This window comes from Grammomys surdaster, unplaced genomic scaffold (genome assembly GCF_004785775.1).
Source record: "Grammomys surdaster isolate TR1022 unplaced genomic scaffold, NIH_TR_1.0 126660, whole genome shotgun sequence".
NCBI classification, from domain to species: domain Eukaryota; kingdom Metazoa; phylum Chordata; class Mammalia; order Rodentia; family Muridae; genus Grammomys; species Grammomys surdaster.
In genome coordinates this window covers 728,830-751,859 of record NW_021621449.1, presented here as the reverse complement: position 1 = coordinate 751,859, position 23,030 = coordinate 728,830, and the positions used below count along the sequence as shown (strand labels likewise).

Below are 23,030 nucleotides of genomic sequence, written 5' to 3'. Positions count from 1 at the left end.
AGGCTTGTCGGGCATCTAGACCCAAAGACCTTCGCTGCCTGAATTTCTGAGAACAGAACTGGAAAAGGCTGGTGTGTGGGAGGGGCTTTCTCTCTCTCACGTGGCCCTTGGCTGCTGCAGGGATGAATATAGGCCACACACTGTCTGAGACTTGGAACCTCAAGGGCTTGCCAATGCTAGGCAAGATTTGTCTGTAACGACTCAAAACATAGGAACTTCCTGACCTGTGGTAAGAGGTGACTCAATAACAACTATGAACTCCTACCAACACAGCAACTTTATTAAGTCTTCATTGCCGTCCGCACACACATATATGCACACACAACCACTGAATTCGCTCTTCCCACAGCATTCCATGGTCCTTTTCTCACTGAGGTCTAGACAATTGGCAGTGGGTAGCCAGGGCGTGCAGACCTGTGCATTCTCTAGAACCTAAGCTGCAAGGCTGCTGTTTGCCCCAAGAGGGCGCCCCAGGAGCTACTTTAAACAACCTCTCCTCATAAGTAATTATACAGTGACATACTTTCCTCTGACCTTGGAGGGCCCCCACTCCCACTACCCTCACATCTGTCTTAGCTCCATCACTGTACCCCGAGGTAGAGCTGAGAGATCTTAGACTTCCAGCCTGCTGGGATCTTGCGGCTGCAGCCCATGAAGAATCACATGCCGAAGCCCTCCCACGGCCTGGCAGCCAGCACGTGAGCACAGGATTTCACACGCCTCTTCCTGCTTCTCAAGTTTTGCATTACCCATTTCTATACAGACTCTTTCTAAAAAACTGTTCTGAGAAGACTTCTGGGTATATTTGGCACACAGTTTCTTCTCCCACAGAGCAACAGATCCACTTAAGAAAGGAGTCCCCAGCTGTTCCCACCCCAGCCCCACAAAGCTCTCTCTACCCTGAGCTCTGGCGCCTTCCTAATACTCAATCTGCAGTCTGCTCCCCTCCCAGGAAAGCAGCTCCCCTCTTGCCCAGACCCTATCCCCAGGCTCTTGGGGGTTCTTCTGCAGCCAGGGGAGAATCCTGGCTACTTTTACATCCCTACTGAATTTTAAGCTTCTTAGTGGCCAAGGCTGTGTCATGTAACTTGTTTTTGAATTCCAAATGCCTGATGAATAGTAGGTACAGAATAAATGTTCAAGGAATGGGTGACACACTTGGCTGTGAGCTCTGGGAACAGGCTGTGGATTCTTGTGCAATGATGACCAGATAGATGTTCATATCAGGTAAAGGGGGGTATTTAGGGATTAGAACCAAGATGTCTGCATTTATTTCTCTGAGGTCTTGCTATGTTTCCTGAACCCCTGGGTTCAAGAGATCATCAAGTCTCAGTCCCCAAGTGCTAGGACTTCAGGTATACAACACTATGTCAGACTTGGGTGTCCACATCTCCAGGCTGGGCACTTCCCACACACATACACACACAGTACAATATACATCCTCTTAAGTAGCAGGATCAGGCCTAGGAGGGAGCCTGCTCTTCTGTGGCTGGTCTCCGTGGCTCCAAGCTGTCCCAGCCAGGGTTCTTCTCAAGCTCCCAGAAAAACAGCTGCCTCTGGAGGCTCCTCAGGCTCTGTAGTTCCTCAGGAGAGAGAGACTCAACTGACTCACCCTGTTCTAGCTCTTCCTCCTCTGTGAGCCAGTCAGGAGGCTGTGGGGAGCTTCTGGAGATGTAGCCCTGGTCTGATTGCACCGACTGCCGCTGCTCCTCCTCAGAGGGCGTGCAGTCCTTGAGGACCACCTTGGGCCTCGGCCAGCTCTCCTGGGCCTGTCCGCTCAGACTCTGCTGCAGCACCGAGAGCATCAGGCTTTCTAGCTGCTCTCTTGCATCGCCTTGGTCAGGTGACATCATTGGAGTGCTACAGAGAGGCAAGTCACCTGAGTCCATGGGGAGGCAAAGGATGCTCTTCCTCTGGACCCCCAGCAGTGGGCAAGCCTCACTGTCCTCTGCAATGGTCAGCTGGGTAGCTGCCCCACTGCCATCTGGAAGAAGGACAGGTTCTACCACATGAGCTGCAGGGACCTGTTCTTCTGGTAGCACCATGGTTTGCAAGGTCTGAGCCATTAGCTCTCCCTGTGGCCATAGCTGAGGATCCAGCTTTGCTACTCCACTTTCTTCCTCACTGACACAGACATCTACCACAAGGCAGCCTTCAGAAGTGAGCTCCCGCACCAGGGGCTGCTGTTTGACAATTCTTCCCCCTGGCGGCAGCAGTGGGTCTTCAAACACTTCTTCATCCAGGGATGGGAGATCTTGATCATCTGCTAAGCAGAGGTTCTCACGCTCAAACCAATCGGGGTACCGGGTTTGCCACTCCTGGAACCTAACCACAGCCTCCCTGAGCTGCCGGCCACTAGGGCTCTGCAGGTAATTTTCCCCTGTGAGCTCTTTGACATGGTGCATCCGTCCAGGTTCAAACATCTCCAGGTCCTGGATCCGGAAGTAAACCTCCTCAAATTTGTCCATAAGTGGGTACCTGGAGGTGATGTTGAAGAGGTCGGGGACATCCCTCTCATTACAGATGCCACTGAAGTAGCAAACAATGTAGGTGCCGAAGCAGGCTGGCCTCTTGAAGTCTGGAAGGATCATGTTCATGGCTGCTGTGAAGAGGTCCCCAGCAGGCTTCCAGTGGTCACACCGTAGCTGGACAGCAGGCTCAGCCCAACCCAAGATGGCTTTCCACTTTGCTTGGGTGCCTCGGGAACACAGGATGATGATTTTGGAATTGTTCTCCACCATTTCCTGCTTCTGTCGGCTCACCCAGGTCATGACCCCCACCTCAGAGATAACTTGCTCTTCCAGGAGGTCAAGGGCTACTTCAGTGCCACAGGCAGTGATCAGGAACTGGGTGAACTTTAGGACCACCTCCACATAGAGGGGGTGGTCGGCTGAGTAGACGACCCAGACCTTCCTGGGCTTCAGGGGAGGGGGAGTCAGGTCTGCTCTCGGCAAGACACCTGTAAGAGACAAAGAAATGTGCTGGTCCTTATGCCCAGGACTAGACCTGGGCATCTCCCACCAGAGTAGCGGTTCTCAACCCTTCAGGGGTTGAACGACCCTTTCACAGATTCATATATCAGATAGCCTGCATATCAGATATTTATGTCATGAATAACAGTACAAAGGCTATATAACAGCAGCAAATTTATACTTATGAAGTAGCAACACACATAATTTTATGGTTGGGGTCACCACGACATGAGGAACTATATTAAAGGGTCACAGCATTAGGAAGGTTGAGAACCACTGCTTTAGAGCCAGCCTATGAGCTACCTGCATCGAAGGCAGAGTCTGGCTTTCTATCTTCAGCAAACAGCCTTCTGGTAGACCAGATGCTGCCATGCTGTGTGAGGAAGCAGGGCGGGCCCTGTGTGAACAGGAACCAAGCTCCCTCCCTCCTTCGCCACTGGCGCTTTCCTGTACAGAGCTCTAGCTGGTCATTGGCTGATGCTTTCATCATTTGAAATGAAAAAGAGGTAGAAAGCCAGACAGAGTGGTGCACCCCTTTAATCCCAGCACTTGGGAGGCAGAGGCAGGACTATCCCTACACTTGATCTACATAGAAAGTTGCAGGCCAGCCAAGCCTGCATAGTGAGCCCCCCTAAATCAAAATGAATCAGAAGAATTAAAGGCCCAATGTTCACAGAGGAGAAGCACCCATTCAGGAAGGGTTCTCTCCAAAAAATGTTCCCCTGCTCTTCTTTGTCTGAGCAATTAAAGAAAGGAACTCCAGGCCTGTGTTTCGGGTATCCCCAAAGCCCTCTGCAGGAGGCAGAGACTCCTGAGTAAGGGTGGGGCCTTCTGAAAGGACTCAGGAGTCTGACCAGAGATACAACAGATCCATCTACCCCAGGAACCCAGCAGGCTTCAGAAAGCAGGCAGACTCCCACAGAGCACGCTACTGACCATTGATTTTGGAGTCTTCACCATGTTTCTCTTGATCAGCAGCTCCTGCAAGGAGAAGAAATCTATTGAGTGGCTTATTCCAAAGAGAAATAAGGACTGACTGGCTCACAGGTGTCTGATGGAAGGATGCTTAATGACACAGATGAACAAGGGGAGCAGGCCCAGCTGGTGACCACGAGACATTTCTGGGCCTCTGCAGAGACCAATTCATGTGGCTGTGTAGGTGTGAGTCCTGGGTCAGCTGCTCCAGTAAGCTCTGACACGTCATTGCTTCTGAGGAGTGGGGTTGTGGAGGGACATTCTCAAGGTTATGTGGGAAGCACTGGGCCCTTCAGTCAGCTGAAGCCTGGATTATTCTGTGGCAATCGCCAAGCTGGGGGCCACAGACCTCATCTGGGGTGGACTCCATTGCCCCTTTCTGTGGTTCTGCTACTCAAGCCTCTGTGAGCAGACTCCACTGGAGGGAAGGGCAGTCTACGCAGGAAGCAGATATCTTACATCACTGCCTGACAGAAGCAGGCCCCATGGCCCTTTCGACATTTCCTTCTGGTGTCCTTGAGGTAAAGAAAGGGAACTACACTCTTAAGTAATTGTTCTCCTTGGACGTGTGACCAGGAGGATTCTTTGTGGTCCAGGGAGGGAAACCAGGGCCTTGGGTATATTGAGCAAGTGCTCTCCCACTAAGTTACAGCTCAGTTCCTAAAGAAGAGCTTTAGAATCTTAATTTCAGTCTTCGTTCTTTGGGCCTTTGCCCAGAACTGTCAAAGATACTCTAATGACTAGCGAGTGAGTTTTCTCCTGTTGTCTTCCCTGTGGTGGGGACACTCAAGGGAGTAATAGAAAACGTAATAGCAGCTGGGACATGATTCAGCATCAGCATGAGATGTCATGTGACCCTCCCCAGAATCTGTGGACCCCACAATTCAAGATAAACCATGGTCTGAATGAACATCAGCTATAGAAGCAGGTTTCCCAGATGGCCAAAGATACAATCTATCACAGCACAGGGAAAGCCAGGTCAACACACTTTCTCCCTGTTAAAACTCAGCCAGTGGAAGAATAGGCAGGGAATGAACAGTTACTCTAGGCTCTTGGAGGCCGTAGTACCCCTTTTTACCAAAAAGGAAATGGAATCTAAGATTAAGTCTTCTGTGACTATCAAGCTGGTGAAGAGTGAGGGTCTTCCCTTGTGAGGTCAGGATCAGGAGCCTGAGCCTTTTCAACCACACACTGCTGTCCCTCAGAGTCCTCTCTGACCTCAGACCCAAAGGCTGGGGACTTGGGGATGAAGTTGTGTAGGCTGTTGCTTGACTGATCATGGCTGATGCAGGGAAATTCCACACTAGTTCCTTCCAACCTGTTGACTTTAGAAATACTAACTTTGACAAAAAAAATCACTGTAGTGAACAGCCTTGAACAAACACCATGTGTCTGGTTCTGAGGAAAGACTTCTCGTTCATTACTTCCTTTAACCCTCACACAGTCTTATGATGCGCATAGCATTATTACTGCCATTTTGCCAGAGAGAAGCCCGAGACTCTGAAAACTCTCACATGGAGCTAGCCTTTAATTCCAGGGCGGAACAGGGAAGCAACGGAGTACTACTTACCAGCAAGCCTCCAGGTCATGCAGATGACCAGCAGGATGACAGAGCCCACCAGCAGAATGGCGATGAGTGTGATGAGGCCATATACCCAGAGGGGAATGTAGTCTGTAACTAACAGAGCGAAGTGAGTCTGGGCAGGGGCCCCACACCCCCAGCCCAGGCTCTGTCAGCTATGGCCTATACCAGGCTACACTGATGATTTCACCTTTTGGCTAGCTGTGCATGCAGTATGCCTTGGGGACTGGCCCAGGGATCAGCTGGGACCTCATGGGTTCCCTTGGGAATGACCCCGACTGAAGGAAGGACTTACCTGGCATGGGAACTGTATAAAAGGAATAAAAGGAAGCAGGGACAGGGTTAGTCTTAATGATTGACAATCACACAAGTCACAAATGCCCACCAATGGCCTTAACTGATCAGAGATACCCACTGATGACCTTCACCCATTAGATACCAATGACAGCCTTAACTCTGCAGACAGACATAGCTACACTTGATGTAGCTTTCTCCATGGAGCCCCTTCAGCCAAAGCTCTAAGAGAATCCACTGTACCCATGGGGGCCAGGGCTCCTTCCACCACAGTGTCACATTGGCCCCTATCTGATCTGCATGTGACAGAAGCAGAGAGCCAGGGACATGTGGCTGCCAACTCCTACAAGCTCAAGTAGAAACCTGGGGTTATGGCTTTGGTATGTGAACATGGGAAATGAATACCTGTGCCTTGACTTTCTCATATTTGAACTTGGCATGTTAAAGTACTTCCATGCATGGTACATAGTCCTAACTCTCTGAGGATAACGATCTCATTTTTTTGGCCAAGGAAACTGAGTTGATAAGAAAGGCTAAGTCCTCTGCCTATGGGTGCAGAGCTAGTGAAAGGCATTGAGGAGGCCAACCCAGGGGTGTTACCTGCACTCCACCGTGGGTACCAGCAGCTCTAACTAAACCTCTCTCTCTCCACAGTCAGGACTCCTCTCCAGCGGACAGCATCTTACCCACCCCCCCCCCCACACACACACCAAGGATGACTCTTCCTCTCCTACCTGGGACCTCTGAGATTACTGGGCAGGGCACAGTCACAGCATGTCTCAAGCAGTCATTTAGGCAGCTGTTGAAGAAAGGCTGGACCTGGGGGAGCAGAAGGGTGAAAAAGATGCCAACCCATACCCTCAGGGCAAAAGAAGCACGTTGTGTGTAACAGATCCTGCTTGGCCAGGCTCAGATCTCCACGTGACTGTTGAACAGCATGTGGTGGTGTACACCTATATCCCAGCTTCTTTGCAAGCCAAGGTGGTCTCCTCAGGCTAGTCTGGGAAATACAGTAAGACTCTATCCCAACCCCGTCTACCCTATTTATTTTTCAATAAGGTCTCCCACCCATACAAAAGGGTAAAGCCCTTACCAGGCTGTGAGGACCAGCAGGAGAAAGCCAGAAAGGTGTTGATTCAGCCAGAGCTCCTAGCAGTAGTGGTGGAGCTACCCATTGGCTGCCTTATCCTCTGAATGGAAGGCTACCTGCTCCTGCTCTCCTACCACTCTCCCGACTCACCTGAATGCGGTGGCGGCAGCACCAGGTAGACTTGCTTACAGGGAATGTGACATTGGCTCGCTGGTGGAATTCCTCTTGTCTGGGCTGGAGAGAGGGGTGGAAGAAGTTAGCTGGGTAAGACCCTGGTGATGTCTGCTGGGAAAGTGGTCCTTTGTGGACCAGTGCCTCCCTTATAAATGCCAGAGGGAGAAATGTTTTCCTGATTTCTGGTCCAGAAAAACTGGTATTTCTGCAGAGTGACTAGCCCGTGGTGAACTTATAAGCACATTTAGTAGTGGGCATTTCCCTCTTTGCTCTGGCTGCTGGGTCTTGGAGCTCCAACCAGTGTATATGCAGCAGGAGAACAGGGTGCACAACACACTCTCCGCTCTCACCCGGCCTCATCTATTTTCCTTAAATAAATGCCCTCATTTATTTTTAAATTTCAAAACAAGTTTTGAGAAAGTAGAATAAACACAGCCAAATAAAGAGGCCAGGAAGACTGTGGAGGTGTTGAGACCATGGGCTGGATAGAGTGTGGAGAACATGGGTGGGACAGTGGGCTGGGAGAAAGCTCTGCTTTACCAACTGAGTCAGTAACAGATGAGATGACCTGGAAACAGGTAGCTATCAGGAAAAAATAAAAAGTAACAAAATAGGTAACTATCAGGAAAACACAAAAAGTAACAAACCAGGTAACTATCCGGAAAATATAAAAAGTAACAAAACAGGTAACTATCAGGAAAACATAGAGAGTAACAAAACAGATAACTATTAGGAAAATATAAAAAGTAACAAAACTTAGCAGGGCGGTGGTGGCACACACCTTAATCCCAGCACTTGGGAGGCAGAGGCAGGCAGATTTCTGAGTTCGAGGCCAGCCTGGTCTACAGAGTGAGTTCCAGGACAGCCAGGACTACACAGAGAAACCCTGTCTTGAAAAACAAACAAACAAACAAACAAACAAACAAACAAAGACTTTCTCTTACATGTACTGAATACTAATCAACTGAGTTTATTAAGCCAAATCCCTACTAGATTTCTGGGATAAAATAAAATTTTAGTTAACAACTAAATACCTTATGACTAGCTTAAACCTACTTCTCCCTCCTGGGAGGAGACAGGGGAGAAGGCTCTGGAGAGACTTTTTTCTACTTCTTTCAATTTGCAATTTAATATGAACTTCACTTCAAGAGTTAGTAAAAAGAGAACTTAGACTTCTGTATTTAGATTTAAAGTCTGACGCTCCCTCAACCATTTTACCTATGTTCATGAACTATTATTTTCAACAAACTGCAGACACCAGAGCTCTCTACTTCCTGAGAGGGAAAGGCAGCTGCCAAGTGAGCCTGAGTCCGGGTTGGGCTCTAGCAATAGGGTTAGCTAGGACCAGTATGGAGGAAAGTTAAGGATTTGAGTGATATTTTAATCTATGTCTGAGGGGGTAAGAAATACAAGTACCGCAGATTTGTGTTTCGTTTTATCAAAGCATCTTTGGTTCTCTGAGCCCGGAAAACTTTCCAGCAGGATCTGGTAGGGGGTGGATTCATTCCACAGGGTGAAGTCCACTTGCAGATGCTGTGTGTCCAAGGTCTGCACAGTGATGTTAGGATCCCAAAGGCTGCCTGAAAGGGGGCAGTGGAGGGTGGAAGTGAGGAGGGTATGTGTCTCCATGAGCATGTGCATCATATGGGCCAGCATGCAGTTGTGCACATACCCAATTTACACTACTATGTGCAAGTTCATGTGCACACACATTCAACTTTACTATGTACAAGTTAATGTGCCCAGGTCAAGGTCCCCCAGGCCAGCCACTTACCTGAGCTCACACATGATGTAGTCACCTTCATCTTGGTGTCCTCACAGTCTGCCAACCCCGATAAAAGAGAAATCAGTAAGTCTCTGCCTTTAGGAAGTTTGTTCTTACAGATTTTAGTGCTTTTATTTTTCCTGAGACAGGGTTACTCTACATATCCCTGGTTGTCCTGGAACTCACTCTGTAGACCAGGCTGACCTCAAACTCACAAGGATCCACCTGCCTCTGCCTCCCAAGTGCTGGGATTAAAGGTGTGAGCCATCACACCCAGCCTGTTCTTCCAGATTTTTGACATGGGGGAGAGGGGCAAGACTGTTATGCATCTGGGGAGCCTGTTCAAAGACACACCTTCACAGCCTGTTCCAGGCCTAGCCAGCTGCCCCTGGCCAGAAATCCCATCAAACTGGGGCAACCTGGCTGGCAGTCACACCTTCTTCTTTTAGGAATCCCTCCTGACTCAGGCATATTCTTCCTGAGCTCAGAGCTTGCCATCTTTAACCTTGCCCCCTATACTTCGGAAGCCCTTCTGCCCCCCACTGCAGCCTCTCTCTGCCCCCCACTGCAGCCTCTCTCTGCCCCCCACTGCAGCCTCTCTGACTTCTCCCTGCTCATTACTAGGTTCTCACTCAGGAGCCCTGGGCAGGCGGCAAGAGTCAGCATTTATTTATTCATTCATTTTCTTTTCCTTTTTTCTGTGGAACTGTGGATCAAACCCAGACAAGCACCTTGCTACTGAGCATTTGGAATTAGTGTTTCTAACAAGTCCCCAGGGGTAGGGGAGGGAGGGAGAGCAGTTCTTTAGTAAGTGCTTATTGAGTCCTCCTGTGTGTGATGTCCTGGGCCCTGCATACACAGTGGAAACCACTGCTTTTGGCAAATTAATTCTACAGAAGAGTATTGCAGGATATTTGATCCCACTGTGAACTCTGAGATTGTGTTATTTACTAAAATAAACTGTTTCTAGTTGTGGTGTGACTCAGCCCTTAGTGCACAGCTTTAATTTCAAACAATGAAGGTAAAGTTAGTTTGTAGAAGGAAGCAACTATGTTTTAAAGAGATGTCTAACTGAGTGACAGACAAAGAGATGAATCAGAGAGATTTGGTGGAATAGGAGCTGCCTAACTCTCATAAGAAATGAGAGATAAAGGAAGCTACTTAAGAGAGCAGTGCAGAGAGAGGAAAGGAAGCAGTTCTACTGGGACAGCGGTACAGAGACAGGCTGCAGAGAGATAAGCAACACAGAGGTGAAGACAGAAGGTCAGAGCAGAGTGCCAGAGTTAGTTTGAGGCCAAGCAGAGCAAAAGGAGGTAGAGAGAGAAGCCAGATTCAATCAGTCAGCTTGGAGAGGAGTTTGAGCCACAGCAGCTGAGTTGAATCTGTTGAGCCAGAGATTAGAAATCTCAAGAAAGGATGAGCTTATCCAACAGAAAGTCTCAGAGGCAGAAAACATGCTAGGCCTATATTAGAAGGTACTAAGGCTAGAAGCTTCCAGGTCAGCAGACAGAGGCAGTATTTATGTCTGGTGAATGAAAGACACTTTTACAGAGAACATCAGCAAAAGCAAACTGGCGGCATCTGGAAACATGCCAGAGTACGGATATGTGAGAAGGAGGTGAGCACACGTGTGTGTGTGTGTGTGTGTGTGTGTGTGTGTGTGTGTGTGTGCTTTAGGGTGGGGAGTCACTGCCATCTTTAACAAGCGTTTCTTGGGCTGGGATGTGGCTAACGTCCCAGTGTGTGTGCTGAGGTTCCAAGTTCCTTCTCCACAGCCACCAATAAAACAAAAGACAACATTTCCTGACCACCTACTAGGTGCAATGAGAAATGATGTCAGCAATGGCCAAGGTTCTGGGAAACGCAGAGACAGAAAGTGACCCGGAAGAACTGATGGCTCCTAAGAGGTGAGTTGGCAATCTCAAATAGCATGGACTGGTGGGCCAGAACAGGAGGATATGTAGGGTGGGTGTTAGTCAAAGGCAGGTGGGATACAGGGGAAGTGAGCAAACTGAGGGAAACTGTCCATGCTGAGTACATAGGCCACCACCCTTCAGGGATCTTTTATTTTCTTGGGATGGAAAATACCATTTCTTGCTACTTTCCTGCTCAGAGGGAGTTGCCAACATATTCTGGGGTCTCTCCATACAGCAGAGGACAAACTCTGCCTTGAAGACATAAAGGCCTCGGCTGGAGGCACACTCAGTCCCTGGATCTGCAGCCACTGTGGATGTTTGGAAGGGCACTTACCAGGCACAAGGATGATCTTAGACTTGTGGTTTGGGTCCCCATAGGGATTGGGCTTGGGCAGGTGGTGAACAGTCACTTCATACTCCTGGCCAGGATCTACCACAAAATGGCTGAAGGAAAACCGCCACTGAGGAAGAGAGGCAATGGGATGGGTCATACAACGCCTTCACCCATTGTGTGCAAAGTCCCAGTGTCACACCTCCCCATAATCAGCCAACAAGCAAACAAAGAAAAGGATAAAAAAAGGGTAACCACAGAATCTCACATTAGAGGCATGCTGTCTTTGTCTTTTCTGTTTAAAAATTCTACTAGTAGATGGCCATGCCATTTGCATGCACACACATACACACGCACACACGCATGCACGCACAAGATCGAACCACCCTTATAGAGTGCCTTTGTCAAGTGGGAGGAATAAGAAGAAGCAGGTGTGCCAGGCTCTGTCCCTCGCTATGGCTCATAACAGGCTGCCATCTTGAACTCATCCTTTCAGTTAGGTGTACCTTTGGGACAGAAGCCTGTATTGGTGTCACTTAGGTGAAGCTGTCTTCTTACCCGCTTCCGATGATGCTGCAGCTTGGACAGAAACTGGAACTTGACACACAGCTGCTCATTGGTGCTCAGCTGCAGGATGGACAGCTCTGCACCCTCGAGGTACAGGATGCTGGCTGCAGGCCAGGAAGGAAAGGGGAACACAGATGCAGACCAACCCCCTGCCAGGGTGTGGCTCTTCCCCATCTGTTACCTAACTCCCCACTTCCACCCTCTTAGGCCTTGCAGAAAGAACCTCCTAGTGGGACAAGGGACAGCCTGTAGCAGGAAGCAGTAAAGCCTCTGCAGCCCTGTGGTCAGAGCCCTGGCGACAGGCCATAGTGCTAACAGCAGCTGCATGTTCCTCCTCCCAGAGGCTGCTGGAGCTGTCATCTAGAACACCAGCTAGAAACCCACAGAGAGCACTTGCTGTTGCCCCTTCACAGATCTGGGGCTGGCTCTGTTCAGAAATTCTGCAGTTAATCATCCCTAAAGAGGTTTGGAGTATGTTTTGAAAAGTTCTGGCTCCTCAGCTAAGAGAAAAAGCAGCAGGAAAACTGCTACCATTTTTTTTTGTACCAAATATTTGGAATTATTTATAAAATTAACCACTTACCTTTTCCCTCCCATGTAATAAAAAGTTGATGCAAGGGAAGGCCTTTCATAAAGATTATGAACAGAAGATATTCTATAGAATACACACATCGAACGCTGGAAAAGTTCTCAGTGTGTAAGTGATGGAGCCTCCCAGGACCAAACAGGACTCAGCAGTGGTCTCCTCCCAAAGGCAAACCCAGGGGCTGGCGGATGTGGCCACTCACCATCTGTCTGCAGGGTCCACTCAACATGCAACACAGGGACTAATTCTCCATGCCGGGTAGAGGAAATGCTCAGATTGGTATAGATGTTTTTTGGGGAGGACGGGGTCAGGTTTCGAGGGTGGATCCAGCTGTCATCCAGGCAAGTGCCTGTTGAGGAGAGCAACTATCATACCCGCTGGCCAAGACCCCGAGATCTGCTTAGAGGGTGCAGAGACCTGCTGTGAGTAACAACAAGGTTCAAGGTCTGCAGCTGTTCTCAGCCTTCCAACTGTGGCCCTGGCAAGCTCTCGCCCCAGCCTGCTCTTTTCTAATGCTGGTCTGAGATGCCCACAAAGCTCTGCGAGCAAAGAACCAAAGGACCTTTGGGGGGAAGGGTTTTGAAAAGAGACAGCCATTGGAAATAGGGGCACAGGAGGGAGAGCGCAGTGGGAGCTTCCTTATTTTCGTTTGTCATGGCCTCTAATTAGCACTGACACTTGAAGTATGTGCCTCATCCAAAAACAAAAAACAAAAACCCAGGGTCTGGGATTGTGGCTCAGAGGTGAGAGTTTGTCTAAGTCTAAGCAATGGGTTCTATATCCAGCATAGGGAAAAACTTCTCACAGACAAAAAACAAACAGGTAAACAAACAAATAAACCAACAACCCCCCCCCCAAAGCCAAGCCAGCACCATTGATCCTGTGACAAGCTAAGTAGGACAGGCATAGTTAGGTGCACTAAGGTACCACCCCTGGCAGCATTCAAAACCCAGATGGGGAGTGGAGGGGGGGGCACTGGCCTACATTTTGCATAATGAATGAAAGTTTTCCTCACAGAGCACGGGGCCTATAACAAGAAGGCCCAGCTGACAGCGACAACCCCCATCCAGAGACAGCACACAGGAGGCTGTCCTGTGGAAGTCAGCGGGAGGCCCTCACTGTATTAACTGAGGCAATAAATGGAACAAAAAAGAGGACTTACTCTTCTCAACTCTGCAGCTCAGCCCCTGTGGGAAGAAAGGAAGTGTTGATTACAGATGAGGAAAGACCAGGCTTGCAGTGGCCCAGCTGAGGCCCCTGAGAGCAGCTCACACAGCCGAGGCTCACACAGCCCCGTCTCCCTCATGGCTCACATTTGGGAGCTGCTCTGCTGCCAAGTAGCCAAAAGTCTTGTGCACTTTCTTCCCTCTTTGTCCAGCCAAGGAGGTGAGTGGTGGGCAGACAGCAAGCAGAACTGGAGGCTTTTTATCTTTTTGTTTGTTTGTTTGTTTTGGCTTCTTCTGGGGACAGGGTCTCACAGTACACAGTATAGCCTAGACTTGGCTGACCTAGAACTCACAGAGAATAGCTTGTGTCTACTTTCCTGAGTGCTGGGACTAAAGGCAAGGGCTGCCAAGCAAGGCTAGAATTGAAGGCTTTTTGAGTAACTGTTATGGGTTGGGAATTTAAATAGTAAAAAGAAATAATAATAAAAACAAAAACAAACTATAAAAACAAAACAGAGAGGGGTTTTCTGGTGAAGAAGGTCTTTAAATTCTGAGGTTTCCAATTTTCCTGAGAGGTGAAGCATCAAACTTATAATTCCTGCTGCAGATCAGTCATAAAACATATACTAAGCCCCTGTAAAGTCATTAGGAAAAGTTTAAATAACTGTTCTGGGTCTCTCTCTCTCTCTCTCTCTCTCTCTCTCTCTCTCACACACACACACACACACACACACACACACACACACCATATACCCTACCCTCACAGCCTGGGTTGAACCACCTTACTCAAAGCCTCAATTTCTTCAACATAAAATTAGAATAGTCTAACACCAACTTCACACTGTTGTTATTAGACTAACCATAGGAGTAAAGACCCAGGGCAGGATGTGGATATGGGAGATGATGAAGCAGAACCTTCACCTCTCACTTCTGCTTCACACACACTGTAAACACGGGGCTGGTGTTCTTGGACTGGCCGACAATTTAGGAAATGCACAGAACTCTGACTAGTCAGTATGCAGCGCATGAAACCCTGACTCATTGTGTATTGCTCACTGGCAACAGTGCCCTTACAGCCACCTCCCTGCCAATATCTGTCACAAGTGATAGGGGACATCCTCTAGAGCTGGAGTCTGGGACTCTAAGGAATGACCTCCAGTCAGTGCTGGCAAAGTAGCAAGGAAGCTCTGAAATTCAGGCTCTGCCACTTCAGGGCCTGAACTACCTAGATTGGCCCACGCCATCCCATGAGGCTGGTGTGATGCTGAGGCCAGACCTAGATGATGGGTGCACAAAAACACACTGTGTGTAGGATGGACACTGATTGACAGCTGCCTCTCTGGAGGGAGCAGAGTGCAGGACTCAGGGTGATGTAATGCCCCAGGATTCATTCATAAAATAGGCCACAGGATGGTCCTGATGTCATGCCAGGATCCATTCTGAGTCTGCTATTTCATCTGTGTCCTTTCTACCTGTTTGGGACACTAGTTCACATGCTCCTGGGGTCCAGACTTCATGTACCTGTCCCAGTTCTTTGTGATTAACTGTCCTTCCCTGCCCCTGGGCTAACATCACAGCCTGCCAAATGGTCCTTGTAGATTTAAAACAAGAACCATCTTGATGTCTCTGCTCACTCCGACAGACACACACCATACTATGTTCTGAGATGAACTCCCAGGAGCCTGCTCCTCTTGTCCCATCTAGCACTCCTGTAAACTGGGAGACAGAGGACAGAAACTGGTCTTGAGAGTGGCAACTCTTTTTTTTGGTTTTTTTTCGAGACAAGGTTTCTCTGTGTAGTCCTGGCTGTCCTGGAACTCACTCTGTAGACCAGGCTGGCCTCGAACTCAGAAATCCGCCTGCCTCTGCCTCCCAAGTGCTGGGATTAAAGGCGTGCGCCACCACTGCCCGGCTGAGAGTGGCAACTCTTACAGAAACAACAGGCAGCTGTATTCCACTGGGGTAACTCCCTGTTACCCATCACTAGCTACTTAAAATCCAAGACAAGATGGTACCTATCCTAACAAGAGGAGGAAGTAGGAGGAGTTTGGAAACACTTGGCTGGCAAGCTTGCTACAACTTACAGAAATAGCTTGATACTTCAAGTGCTACAGTTTCAGTCTTGCCTGCTGAGAGTTGGATGTGTGATCATCTGTGAAGGGAAGAGGGGAGGAACTAGCAGAAGAATGTTTATTGAAGTGCATCTCTTGCCTCCCCAGAGATGACAGCTGCCTTGCTGTAACAATAGGAAGTTGAAAATCAAACCACAATACAAACGTAATGGGAAAGGAGAGATCAGGAGCAAGTGATGGTTCCTGTTACAGAGGCAAGTAAAAAGGCACATTGCAAAAACGTAGGTGTCAAAAGAAGCAAGCAGGTCCATTGTAAGTGTCTGCCTTTGGGGGGAAGGTTTGGGTGCGACATAGGGAGCTGTTTTAAATATCCCAGTACAATTTTTAAAAAGGAACCCTACATTACTTGATAAAAATGAATTTAAAGATGAAATACTATGATTTTAATCTAAACAAAAGATTTAAAAATGAGATAAGCAAATGAGAATATTATTTGGGGAAGAACATATTTTTCTTTAAAATTAAAAACAAATTATTTTATATGTGTGGGTGTTTTGCCTGTATGTATACCTGTGTGCCATATGCATGCCAGCAGAAGTTTTTTTTTGTTTGTTTGTTTTCTTTTGTTTTTTTCGTTTTTTGTTTTTGTTTTTTTTTTCCGAGACAGGGTTTCTCTGTATAGCCCTGGCTGTCCTGGAACTCACTCTGTAGACCAGGCTGGCCTCGAACTCAGAAATCCGCCTGCCTCTGCCTCTCAAGTGCTGGGATTAAAGGTGTGTGCCACCACTGCCCGGCTATGCCAGCGGAAGTTAAGAGAAGGAAGTAGGACTTCTTGAAACTAGAGTTATAAACAGTTGTGAGCCACCATATAGTTGCTGGGAATTGAACCCTGGTCCTCTGGAAGAGCAGTCAGTATCTTTAACCACTGAACTATCTCTTCAGCCCCTGTTTATTTTTTACTTATAATTTAATTTTGATGTAGAATTTACACTGATGTTGGGGTGTGCACATGCACATGTGTGCAGGTGTGTGGAAACCAGAGGTTGAGGTCACAATGCCTTCCCCAGTAACTTCTCTACCTTTTCTTGTTGTTATTAGACAGGGTCTTACTCTCTCTACCTTATTCTTTTGAGACAAGGTCTCTCACTGAATTTGGAACTCATTGGTCTAAGCTGGCCAGTGAGTCCTTGGGACCCACTTGTTTCTGTCCTCTGACACTGGCGATTGGCAGAGCTGCTACACCTGGCTTGTGGTCGGTAGCAATCTGAACTCCGTCTGGCCTTTATGCTTGCTTAGCAAGCATTTACCCACGAAGTGCCTCAGCCCCTGCAACTTTTTTTTTCATTTGTATTTATTGTGTGTGGATGCAGGTAGGCACACACACAGAGGCTGGAAGATGACTTTCAGAAGTTGGTTCTTGGGCTGGAGAGATGGCTCAGCAGTTAAGAGCACTGACTGCTCTTCCAGAGGTCCTGAGTTCAATTCCCAGCAACCACATGGTGGCTCACAACCATCTGTAATGGGATCTGATGCCCTCTTCTGGTGTGTCTGAAGACAGCTGTAGTGTATCCATATAAATAAAATAAATAATTTTTTTAAAAAAAGAAGAAGTTGGTTTTCCTTTCACTTTGTTGGTCACAGGGATTGAACTCAGGTTGGCAGGCATGGAGGTCAGTGCCTTTATCCACTGAATCAGCAACAGCTCCTGTAATCTTCTTAATAATATAAAATGCATTTGGTATCATCTTTGGACACTACTAATACAGATCTTGTTCTGCCCATAATTTCCTCCCCAGCTGCCTCCTTAATCCTTTCAGAATTCCTATTCTTGGCCGGGCGGTGGTGGCACAGGCCTGTAATCCCAGCACCTCAGGGGCAGAGACAGGTGGATTTCTGAGTTCGAGGCCAGCCTGATCTACAGAGTGAGTTCCAGGACAGCCAGGGCTACACAGAGAAACCCTGTCTTGAAAATAAAACAACAACAACAACAAAAACAGAATTCCTATTCTTAGGACTAAGGGATAGTTCACTAGGAAATGTTTGAGGACATGTACAGCCTGGGTTCAATCCCAACAGCACACATACAATCATGCTCACCCCTGCGTTCCCCAGACACCAACACCAACCAACCACTCATTCCCTCAAACAGAAGGACTCTTATCACTGGGCAGTAGAGTTTGTGTGTGTGTGTGTGTGTGTGTGTGTGTGTGTAGACAGGGTTTCTCTGTATAGGTCTGTTGTATACTTGCTCTGTAGACCAGGCTGGCCTCAAACTCAGAGATTCTCCTGCCTCTGCCTCCTGAGTGCTAGGATTAAAGGTGAGTGCAAGATATGCTCTTTTAAACAAAAACCTCAGTGTCTCCCTGGTGGTGCTCTGTTCAAGGCCAGCCTGGTCTACAGAGAGAAACCCTCTTAAAAAACAACAAAACCAACCAACCAACCTTCCAACCAACCAACCAACCAACCAACCAACCAACCAACCAGAATATCATTTATCAGCTACGTCCTCATAAACAGCATTGTAGAAATCAGAGAATATTCAGAATTATGAAGAGACCGTGTCAGCAGCTAATATTTACGGAACTACCCTTTTTATCATTATTTTAAGCATACGCCTATACTTTAAAAGTTCACTGTATACTGTAATGCTGGCAGCAGCCTTACATGTCTGATTACCACATCTTTGGAGGCTGCATGAAGCCACTGATGATACCATCCAGGTCTGTGTATGTGTGTACTCTGCGATGTTCACACAAGGATTAAGTCACCTACCAAGACACATCTCAGAACATGTCTCCACTGTTAGGCGACTCACACCTGTGGCACAGGATGGGTGGCTCCAGGTTCCCAAGCTACTGTAAGCCTGCTTTGCTCCAGAACCATGCCCAGCACTGGTATACCACCTCCAGTAAAGGAGGTATGTTTACAACACATAGACCTTTCCTCTGTACTCGTAGCAGGATAATTAAAAGAAGTGTTTAGCTCTGGGCATTGAGCAAACATTACCAACTGCCTGACACAGGTTGGTGGAGCACCCCAGTGTACACAGGCTGAGGCCTTCACAGACAGAGCCATGTGGAGGCCCTCTCCACAACCTGGGAGGAGAGGACACAGGGCTCCAGAACAGGAGATGGGGAGGCTTGGCTGGGCCGGCTCTTCTCACTGAGCACGAAGCTCTTCTCTGACCCTTGTTAATCGATGCTAACGTCTTCGGATGGCAGAGTACCTGACAAAGGTAGCCAGGGTGAGGGCTGTTCCAACCCTTGAGCAGGACCAGCTCCTGCTGATTACATCACTGGCACTGCAGCCTTGCCTACAGGACCATGTCCACCAGAGGAGCACCCTCGGAACACTTTTTAACTTTAGGGAAGAGTGGAAGGGCTGAGCACAGCTTCCGGCAACCACAAGACAAAAGGGCGATGCCAAACAGTCACTCTACCACAAGTCAAAACCACAAGCACTCAGGAAAACGAACTGGTAATGGTAACATATATCCTGTCTGTGAACGGTGTGAGCATTCATGCTGACGAACTCCCGGGTGCTGCTTGCAGGGCTTCCTCAGTTAATGGGGAACTAAGAAGCCTCCTAGGCAGGCCAACAACAACAACAACAAAAATATCCCTGGAACTAGGATCTCTTCTGGTGTCCTCAGGGTTGGTTTCTGTGGGGACATTACAGTCATCCGGGTTTTGAGGTGCTAATTCCAGGCAGCCCAAACAAGTGCAACGGCCTCAGCTTCCCACTGCTTGAAAACCAGGGGACCCTTCCTTCGTCCTTCTAGTTTTTTTTTTACTTCATGCCACACATATTCACCAAGCCTCTAATGCTGGCAGCAGGAAACAGGGAACAGAGCAGGTGTGAGGAAGCTTCCTTCCGGTCACAGGAGGGAGTCACTGACTGCTAAAGCAATTTTCAAGTGAAAGTGGCCTGTTCCCTTCGAGCTGTCTCATCCAGTCCTCTCATGATGGAAATAAAGCATACTATGTCCACTAAACAATGTGTGTGCATATGTGTGTGTGGTGTATCAATATGTGTGAATGGTATGTGTGAATGTGTACACAAGTGTATTTGTATGTGTATGGTGCTTGTGAGTATGTGTGTATGGTGTAAGTTTGTGATGTATGTCAATATGTGTGAATGATGTGTGTGTGTGTGTGTGTGTGTGAATGTGTATGGTGTATGTGGTGTGTGTGAACAGTGTTTTTCCTCTGTGCAGTTCTAGGGATGGAACCCAGAGCCCACTGAGCCACACCCACAGCTCAAGCGTCTTTTAAAAAGGACTTCAAAGCCAACAGAAATGGAAGCTGTCAGCCTGTGGAGCCCAGTTGTCGAGGAGGCAACAGAGGAGAGAAACGTGGCTGCCAGCAACTTTCCAAATAAAGGCAAACCCCTTTAGGGGGCTGGAAACATGGACGGCTCAGCAAAGAAGAGCACTTACCCTACAGAGAGCCCAGGTGAGACCCAGCACCCATATGGTGGCTCACAACCATCTATAATTCCAATTCCAGAAGATCCAATGTCCTCTTAAATTCCACGGACACCGGGCATACATGTGGTACACATACATATATAAAGACAAAACATACATAAAACAAACAAGAAACTCCAAAATCTAAGTTAAAAATAAAAACAGTGACTTGATACTTGGGAGGCAGAGGCAGGTGGATCTCCAGGTTTTAGGCCAGCCTGGTCTACAGAGTGAGTTCCAGGACAGCCAGGGCTAATCAGAGAAACTCTGTCTGGAAAACTAAACAAAACAAAACAAACACAAACAAACAAACACTCTAAATAAATAAATAAATAAAACCGAACCAAACTCCAAAAGACCCCCAGGATTTATGACAGGGACTATAGCTGAGAGTCTAGGTGAGCTTCTGCAGACCTCACCGTCTTTTTAGCTCTGCTCCCACCCAACTCCCTCTCCTGCTCCACAGACACCCTTTTTTTCCACTTGCCCCTGCCTCACCTAGGGACACTGGCCCAGGCACATTCCACCAGTGAGAATGAATACTTTAACCAAAATGTTTCTGAGGCTCCCGCTCTGGATCCGAACTGCTCAAATGTCTTTTCAATGAAGAACAGCCCAGCTGGAAGTCATTTTCTCCTCCCTGGATTCTGCACACACACTGTGCAAAGAACTCTTGCTCCAGGCTGCCTTGCAAGATAGTTCCTACATCCAAGACAACTTGGCCCTGGACTCTGGAGTCCCAGGCAGATTTCTTTACTTTCAGTTTACTTGGATTGGGAGGCCCTTGGCAAATGACTAGCCAGAAACAAACAGCAATCCTCCACGCTGTGACACTTGTCCTGTCTGAAGATGTCACTGATTTGCCCAGTATGGGAATCACTATGACATTTCCCAACAGCCCTCAGACTTTTAAAAAACACATTTTTCCAGTAAAATAGTCACCCCCTCTCCACCCTCTTTTGGTAAATCTACAAAATTAGATACGGAGAACTATCCGTTTGTTTCATATCCTCTGACTCAGCTACCGAACACAGTTCCTGGGGTCAGCGGTGGAAGTGGAGGGGAAGGGGCTAGAAAAACCAGCGGGGGAAGGGAAGGCTTGAAGGGGAGAAACGGAGGAAAGTTTATTTGTGGAACGGGCACTATGTTTTGCACAGGTTCGTTGTTTTTTGTTTTGTTTTTGACAAAGGAGCGGGTTCAACAGCAAGGTTCAACCGCCAGGGGTGTGTCAGTTTCCTAGGAGCGCAGCGGGGCGTGGGGGTGGGGTGGTCCTCCTTGGCAGTAACAAACTGTCAGACTTCCACACATGTTAACTCAATTTTGGCATTCTCATTCTCGGCTCTGGGACACAGGTGGTGATGAAAAAAGATGGGACGGACGGCATCTTTCAACCCACATCCTATTTGATTCCCCTGAACACCCGGCTCGCCCGCACTAGCCAACCTGTGGGGAACCCCCGGGGCCAGGCTGGGGGCACCTGAGCATGGGAGAGCTGGAGGATGACTGCTCAGGGAGCAAGGAGTTAGGGGCCAATCCAGACTGGTTCAGCTCCTGCCAAGGGCCCTTCTCTAGGTTCCTGTCCGTGCCTCCAATTCCGAGGCCCGGACGGAATCGTCACCCCGCCTCGCGCTACTAGTGACATCGCTGCCCGCGTAGTTTCCCTAGAACTCGCAGTCACCGCGACTCCACTCCCGGAGTCCTTGCCAGCGCGCCTCCACGCTGCGCCCATGCCCGGGAACTCCTCCGAGGCCCTAGGGCGGACTTTCAGCCTCCCGGGGCCCGCCGGAGCCTGGGCCGTCCGCCCCTTCGCACAGCGGACTGCTCTCGGCACCTTTGACAGCCTTCGCACTCCCGACGGCCCTCCCACTCCCGCCCCTCTGACACCTCTTCGCCACCCTCCACCGTCCTCCCCACCACTCCCGACGGCCGGGGCATCCTCGCTCCACCCGGCTTCTCTCACCTCCTGCGCGCAGACCGGGGCCGGGAAGTCGAGGAGGCGCGGGGAGGCGCGGCCCGGGGCCAGCGCGCTCAGCAGCAGAAGCAGCCATCCCAGCGCGGGCCCGGGGGCGACCCGTGGCCAGCGGCGCGGAGTCGCCATGACCCTCGGCCCCGTCGCGGAGCGCTCGCCGCTGGCTCCGCGGGACAGCGAGGGCCCGCGACGGGCTTTCCCAGCCGAGGACTGGCGCTGGTCCGCTTCGCACGACCTCCTCCGCCCGGCTTCCGGCTCCCCCGAGGGCGGGCCGCTCGGGGCGGGGCTGGGGCGGGGCTGTCCTTCGTCTGGCCCCGCCCCCGCCTTGGCCCAGGTGCGCTCTCGACCTCTTTGGTTCACCTTGGATGTTGCTCTGCAAAGACAGGAGCCCTTCTTTTTTTCCACCCTAGCCTCGCTGTCAACTTGCTGTGGAGCCATGACTGTCCTCGCCATCGCACCTTCCCGGTTTACACTGATCTGTTTCTCCATTTAGTCATTTTAGTCTAATTCCTGACTCCGGCCTCAAGGAGTTTGTTTACTCAGTCTCCTCTTCAGTTTTTATGCGTTGCATCGCTATTAATGGAGAAACGAGACCATCTCATCGTCGTAATGCTCATTTCTCGTTTTTCTGTACAAATCTCTAGTCTTTGACGGCCGGATCATGTAGCTTAAGCCTTATTTGGCAAGTCCATGAAACTGTCTTTTCTCCCTTTAAGCGTTGAATCATACACTCGCTCACTCAAACCAAACCCTGGACAGTGAATTAGTCACCCCACGGCTTGAGTAAAGCAAACACATCATTCTGTAACAGAGATGGGGGCTTCCGCATTGCTAAGTATGAAGGGTTAAAAGTGGATCAGAGGAGGGAAGTCAAGACAGCCTGTGTAGACAGCCAGCTCTTTCAAGAAGTCTCACTTTGGCCCCATAGAGTGCAGTTTGGCTGGGCAGGGGACACAGCTTAGGAGGGCAGAGGCGTGGAAACTGAGAACTGGAGGCCGGGGGACTGAACAGTAAAATGGATAGAGTCTCTGACTCTGAGGATGTCCTGTAGGGCCCCATGAAGAGACTGGCTTTTTCACCGTTATGAACGCAAGAGATGAGAG

At 49.0% G+C, this 23,030-nt stretch overlaps 1 protein-coding gene across 2 annotated transcripts; it reads right to left on the bottom strand.

The window, feature by feature from the left end:
- Positions 1–259: 259 nt before the first annotated feature.
- On the bottom strand, positions 260–22,056 carry Il17ra (interleukin 17 receptor A). Of its 2 annotated transcripts, none has more exons than XM_028761092.1 (13): positions 21,919–22,056; positions 13,415–13,439; positions 12,455–12,601; positions 11,658–11,770; positions 11,103–11,229; positions 8,862–8,909; positions 8,504–8,667; positions 7,064–7,147; positions 6,558–6,642; positions 5,825–5,836; positions 5,518–5,625; positions 3,909–3,953; positions 260–2,959 (listed from the first exon to the last, which is right to left on the bottom strand). In XM_028761092.1, the coding sequence occupies exons 1-13, from the start codon at positions 22,054–22,056 to the stop codon at positions 1,464–1,466; spliced, it is 2,592 nt and encodes an 863-aa protein (XP_028616925.1). In that variant the 3' UTR covers positions 260–1,463. The 2 variants fall into 2 exon arrangements, with proteins under 2 accessions (XP_028616925.1, XP_028616926.1); XM_028761093.1 differs by having other exon boundaries at positions 5,518–5,619.
- Between the last annotated feature and the right edge of the window lie 974 nt (positions 22,057–23,030).